This window comes from Chionomys nivalis, chromosome 1 (assembly GCF_950005125.1).
Source record: "Chionomys nivalis chromosome 1, mChiNiv1.1, whole genome shotgun sequence".
NCBI classification, from domain to species: domain Eukaryota; kingdom Metazoa; phylum Chordata; class Mammalia; order Rodentia; family Cricetidae; genus Chionomys; species Chionomys nivalis.
The window spans coordinates 82,070,409-82,077,329 of NC_080086.1; the positions used below are offsets into that span (position 1 = coordinate 82,070,409).

At 35.5% G+C, this 6,921-nt stretch overlaps 1 gene segment (V, D, J or C); it reads left to right on the plus strand.

Annotated features, from left to right (window-relative positions):
- The first annotated feature begins 6,135 nt into the window (after positions 1-6,135).
- LOC130877571 (Ig kappa chain V-VI region NQ2-6.1-like) lies at positions 6,136-6,674 on the plus strand. The segment is given in 2 exon segments: positions 6,136-6,196; positions 6,370-6,674. Coding segments are annotated over 2 exon segments (366 nt in total).
- The last annotated feature ends 247 nt before the right edge of the window (positions 6,675-6,921 follow it).

Sequence of the window (6,921 nt, forward strand, 5' to 3'; positions counted from 1 at the left end):
GTGACTGTATCCAGCCATTACTGATTTGCATGTGCCTATAGAACAGCCCACTGTCCTGAGGACTTCTTCATAGACTGGTCAAATGCTGTGTTTATGCCAGCCTCACACAGGTCACAACATAGACATGAGGTCAGTCACATATCTCCTGGGGTTGTTGCTGCTCTGGCTTACAGGTAAGGAAGACATCATTGGAAAAGTATACAGCTTAGTATGGTTGATCATGCCTGGTCTCAATGAAAGCTCTCTTAATGTAATTAATTGTGTGTAAATTTGTTTTCAATTTTCCAACCTCAGGTGCCTGATGTGAAATCCAGATGACCCAGTCTCCAGGATCCCTGTCTGCATCTCTGGGAGACAGTGTCAACATCGTGTTTCAAGCATGTCAGGACATTTACAATCATTTAGCATGGCATCAACAGAAAAGAGGAAAATCTCCCAAGACCCTGATCTATGCTTCAAAGAGCGTGGCAGATGAGGTCCCATTGAGGTTCAGTGGCAGTAGCTTAAATGTTCTTCCATATGGCTCTGTTCAGACTCCAGACTCTATGCCATTTCACAAAGCTAACAGAAGAGCACTTAACAATGACACTTTAGCTTTCTCAGGAACATAACATAGCTATTCCTCATTTTGTGGGGCTTTTCTGCCATCTTCAGTTCTTTCTCTGTCATTGTCAAATTATAATATAATTTTATTATTTCTCCATTCCCTTTCTTCTCTCGAACACCTTCTGTAAAACTTCTTGTTCTTTATCAAATCCATCACTCCTTTCCTTCTATTGTTATATAAATGCATGTGTGCATACTTGTGCTTATATCCCAATATTGATATATATCCTTAAGTGCATAAATGCAATCTGCACCATCTTTATAATATTACTTGTGTTTATATTTTTCAGGATGAACTTTATTATTGCAAAACCAATTGCCGCATTATTCTCCGGGAAAATGTATTTCTCCCATAATGAGCATTCTTTAGCTGCTTGTGATTCTTACCCTGCATCAAGAACAATTCCCTTTGCAACAATGGTAGACCATAACAAAAAATCACAACCAATTAAAATTCAAAGTTTTAAAGCCCAGACACAAGTGTTACGTCTACTATACAAATCCCACACCAAAGAATCAGAGATGACAGAAGAGATTAATGATTGCAAAAGCCAGAATATCAGGGATTTTGTTGAAAACTTCTGGTAGTGATGAATTTACCAGAGTCCATAAGAATATACAGTAGATGACAAATTGATAGTTCAGGTGTTAACGCACCAGAAGAATAATTCTCTAATGGGGGAATCTCATTAAGTAAGGTTTATGGGACCACAGACTCTGGACTGGTTGATTCTATCTTTAATTTTCTCATGTTCCACTTCATTGCTTCCCTAAAAACAGCTATAGGTAATTTTTCCACAGTTTGTGTGTTTATCTCATGAATATATTCCATCATTTGGAAACACAAGAAGCTTTGAATGATTAGGAAGCTGATTTCTGCTTAATCTGTGCAATTTTGATGAAAAGAAAAAAATACTAGGATAATTTTATAGCTGAAACTGACATAGGAAAATGATAGTATTCCCTGTTCCAAAGACAGCCTTTTATAGGTTTTGCTGATTTTATAGTTCAGAACAAATTCAAAATATGTCTATTTGTATAGCAAAAATAAAGTATCATTGTAGACATTGCAAACACAGGTTGGACTAAAAAGGGTAATTTCAATATACAGTAGAGCTATTGATTGTTTATGAGGAGGTGGAAAGTGGTCACAAGGGGGGGTTGATACTTAAGACAGAGAACAGTATGCTGTTTATTTAGAAACCAGATCTCAACTGATCATGAACAATGGTCTAAGCATATGGTCCCAAGCACTTTTTCAATAACACAGTGTTATTGTTCTGTTTCTCCCATCTGCTTGTAACTTTATTCTGCTTCTTTTGTAGTTCTTGCTCTATCCATGCACATACCTGTAAGTGATAAAGGATTTAACAACTTATCTTATATATCTTACAGGTAGATCCCTAATTGATTAATTATATGAGTAACTACAGATGTTAAAACAGTTATTTGTCGAGTTGAGTATAGAAGTCTCAAGCAGTATTTTGATAGAGATGATCATTAGGAATAGAAAATAAAAGACTGAGGAGATTTGTCAGTGTACATTAATGCATATTATACAAGAATTGGAACTTGACATCAAATTTCTAAGACCTATACATAGGCCAGTAACATTGTTGTTGTGTGTCCAATATGCATGTAGTTTACTGGCTACATATGGCCCTGGATCCTGAATCAATGAGAGAACTTGTCTCAAGAGAACAAGGTAGAGAGTGATAGATTAAAAAAAAAAAACTGACATTCTCCTATTATCTCTGTGCATGGACTGATGAAGACACATTCATATACACTTTCACATATACATACACACATATTCAAAAGAAAGGAAAGAAAAAATAATACCATTGCTTGGAGGTTGTCTTCCCTATCTATGCCAGTATTTTGACTACCAACATCTTATGTAGTGTTTTGCAGAGGACACCTGCAGTCATGAGTTCATGAATGCAATAGGAAAATTATACCCATATAACACCATTTCATAACATACTTCCCATTTTCTGATTTTTACATTTGTTCTGTCCTATTTCCATCATAGTTTCTCACCCTTGGTTTTGGAGGTTTCTTTAGATGTCTCAGTTTGACCTAAGCTCCCAGTTCCTTTTTTTAGTCATCATTCTGATTATTTATGTGTTTCTCCATTCACTTCTGTCCAATAAAAATGAGGCTTACTGATAAAAGTAGACAAGAAACAAACAAAACCAACTACCTGGAATGTTGTATGTTTACATGTACATATTCCTTTCCATTTTTAGGGAGTATTCCATTTTTATAAAATGTTATCATATTAAAATATAATATGTATGTTTTAGTCAATTGTAATCTGTCATTAGAAATATATTTGTCATTAGAAATATATATATAAATATACTAACCTGATTTCTTCACGCATCATGTCTTGTGTCCTATGTCTAAAGTATATATTTTCTTATTAATATTGTCTTGCTATCAAATTCTCTTTGGAATCTAATAGCAATATCAATATGTTGTATTGCTTTGAAGGTCTCTATTTTCAAATCATGTTACATAGAAGACAAATCTGTCAGGAACATACATCACAGAATGTGATGATCTGTGGACCTTCTGGCAACTTCCTTTTAAAGCGTAATAGGAACTCATTCTTCTTACACTTAGTATCCTTTGAAGCAAGGAGAAACATAAAGTACAGAGTTAAGAATATAATCCTGTGTTGCTAACCACTTGCTATTTTATAACTCATTGGCTTGTCTACTCCAAATAAGACCATTTCTTCCAGGCTTAGAATTTAAACTTCATTCTTAGTTTTTTGTTTATGGTGGATTTCCTTCAAACTTTCCCATGTCTATGTTTGTAAGTACATTGGTGTCATCATTGTGCAAATCTTTTTAGGCAGTTGCTATTAGGTCTCATGTAGACCCCCAGATGTTTCTAGAAAGCACAATCCCAAAGCAAACTGCCTATTCATATGACTTTTATATTACCATTTTGTCTATTTTAATTATCCCTGAGCAATATGTGCAGGCATTTTATTGCAGATGTGTCAGTTGGAACTGAACACTACACGATCCCCTGATCTGCATTTTGGTAAGTAATTTCTGTAATGATCTGTATGTGTTACAAATTTAAGTTACATATTATATAGGGAACACTATATGGAGTAAAGACATTGTGTTTATAGACTTGGGAATATGACAAAGAAAAATAGGAAATGTATCTGAGAAAGAGAAAGTAAAGTACATGGCAGTATTTGGAAGAGGTAAAAGAACTGGCAAAGTCTTGTGAATATATTATAACTTAAAAAGATGAAAGAATTATTTTAAAAATCCAAACTAATTCTTACATCTGATTCAAGATAAAAATAATGAGAAAAATTAACACTAAAATAATTAAAGAGATTCATATTTAAATTGAAAAAATTCATATTGATTGTAGACAATTTGTCTCTCATCTGGGAATCCAAATATAGCAACTCTGGTAGATGAGGCATCTATAAAGAACATGGTCAGTTGGAGATGAAATGATGCCAACAGCCAGCAGAGACCGCTTTCAATTTTTCTTCATATGACAGTAGTGTGCCTAGAAGTAAACAGTAAACCCAACAGAATGGAAATTTCCCTCTTAATCCTAGATACTTAGAATTGAGTGTCACTGAAAGTCAGGATGACATATGGATTAACCAGATGATACAAAGAGCTGTACCTCTTTAGAGTAATCTATATATCTATCCTTGAATAACATAGAATGAAGATGCTGTGCAAACTACTGCAATTCAAATTCCATTTTTTATAAAAGTCATCAACCTTCAGTCAACAACACTCTGTGTCTTATTGTCCTCTGTGGAATTTCATGGGTCTGCACTTAACGTGGTGTTTTATTAAGTGTTTCATCTGAGTAACGTTTTCAATCATAAGGGACCTAAACACTGCATTTTTAATAGAAAGTTTAATTCACATCATTAAGTATTTGCATTTCATCCGGGCGGTGGTGGCACACGCCTTTAATCCCAGCACTTGGGAGGCAGAGGCAGGCAGATCTCTGTGAGTTCGAGACCAGCCTGGTCTACAAGAGCTAGTTCTAGGACAGTCTCCAAAACCACAGAGAAATCCTGTCTCGAAAAATTAAAAAAAAAAAAAGTATTTGCATTTCACTACATTGTGGTGTGGCAACGGTATTTTTCCCTTTACATTGAGCCATGACATCTTAAACTCACATGAAGTTACTTGATCAAAAAAAGAAACAGCAACATCCCTAGTGTGTCATTCTTTTAAAACTGTGTAATATATTTTAAATTGTAATATTAAGGATTTATATTAAAACGTTAGGTACTTTGTTGCTATAATTAAGTCCTATAATTTCATCTGGTTGTAACCTCATTATCAGAAAGGGACTACAGAATATGTAAGAATATGAACTTATTGAGCACAAAAGAACACAAGCCCTTTAAAATATTTTCCAGTTGTGTTCAACAATTACTCAGTAGTGTATCTATATTTCATAATGCCATGGACTATATGGACATGTGTGTGACTTTGTGCACATTATTCTTCCTTATGTCTCTAACTACTTAGAGGAAATAACAGTTCCATTCTTTAGTTTTCAACAAAAGATTTTTTTCTAAGTTCACTAGTATTCAGCATTGATCACTGTTAATGCTCCTTTACTACTCCATTGCAAAATGGACGATACACAACAACGAACATTCTCTTTATTTTGGACATGTTACCAGAACAGAGCACTACTAATGCATTTTCTATCCAGGTAATATCACCATCCTTAGAAGTAAAATAACTGTCACACTAGAAAACGAGAAGTCCCTAAGTTCTTGATCCTCGTGGCCCCAGAAAGATCTCCATGGCTTTGCTTACATTGTATAGAGTTGTCATGACACTGATCATATGCACAATTAGTCCAGTGCACCTGGATATCCAGCAAGTCCAGGGTCTTCAGAAGAGTTGAAAAAGCCTCTACCAGGGGTGCCATCTAGAAACAGTCTTTCCTGATTCAGCATGATCCTTTTTCTCTGTCAATTTGTTGTATTTCATAATACCAGATCGGTTTGAAGGGAAATGAGTTAAGATTGGATATGTGAACAAGGTTTCAGCTGAGGAGCTTCAAGGAAAATAGAGAAGCATATAATTATAATTTGTCTAAATGTTCTCTGAGTACATTTAAACAATCATCCTCAATACCCCATTATCATGGAGAAAATATGCCTAGAACTGCTAACTAGCACTTTCCTTGCTTAGAGGACCAAATTAAGTGAGACTTCACAGAAACACTCTGGCAATACTCATAATCAGAACTCTCTATCACAAGAAAGGAGACAAAATACAGAAATATGCTTCCTTTTCAATGTACCCATAAATAAGCAGATACAGTTCTGAATTACACAGGATTACCTTAAATAAAAGACTACATTCATATATAAAGCCAAGAACTGCCTAGGCCATATCTTGTTATTTGCATATACCAACCTCAGAAACCACAAATGTCTTACAGCTGCTTTAAAGTAATGTGCTTTTCTGAAAATTAGCAAGCAGCCCAAGATTGAGAATGGAAAAGACAATGGAATTTTGGGTGAAGATTTTCAGCTTCATGCTGATCACTGTCACAGGTAAGACAGGCTCTTTAGTTCAGAATGCAGCATTATTTTCCCTGGAGAAGTTTAAGTCTAAGATAAACTACTTGTCATTTTGTTTCTTCTAAATGTTGGATAGCGTCAAATTATTTGTGTATCTCTATGCCTACTAAGCTCTATCTCTCTTTTCTTCTTTTTCCTGATAATAGCATCCTGGGGACAAGTTGTGCTCACCCAGTCTCCAACATCCATGGCTGCATCTCAAGGGGAGAAGGTCATCATCTCCTGCATCTCAAGTGTAAGCACTAGTTACTTACAATGGTACCAACAGAAGCCAAAAGCTTCCCCTAAACTCCTGATTTATGAAGTAACCAACCTGGCTTCTGGAGTCCCAGCTCGCTTTAGTGGCAGTAGGTCTGGGAGTTCTTACTCTCTCACAATCAGCAGCGTAGAGGCTGAAGATGCTGCCACTTACTACTGTCAGCAGGGATCTAGTTACCCATTCACACAGTGATACAGACAGGACCAAAAACCTTTTATCTAGTGTTTAGCTGCTTCCTCCTAGAGATGAAATATGTCCAAGGGTTTTAGTGATGTGTGGCAGAATCTCTCAGATTTTCTTCAATGGAGTTTATATATATATATCATATGTATGTGCACCCACAAATGCGTGCACGCGTGCGCACACACACCCACACCTTTTTTTTATTTTTAACATTTTTTATATTGAAACTTTTCATGCAAATATGGTAAGAACAGTA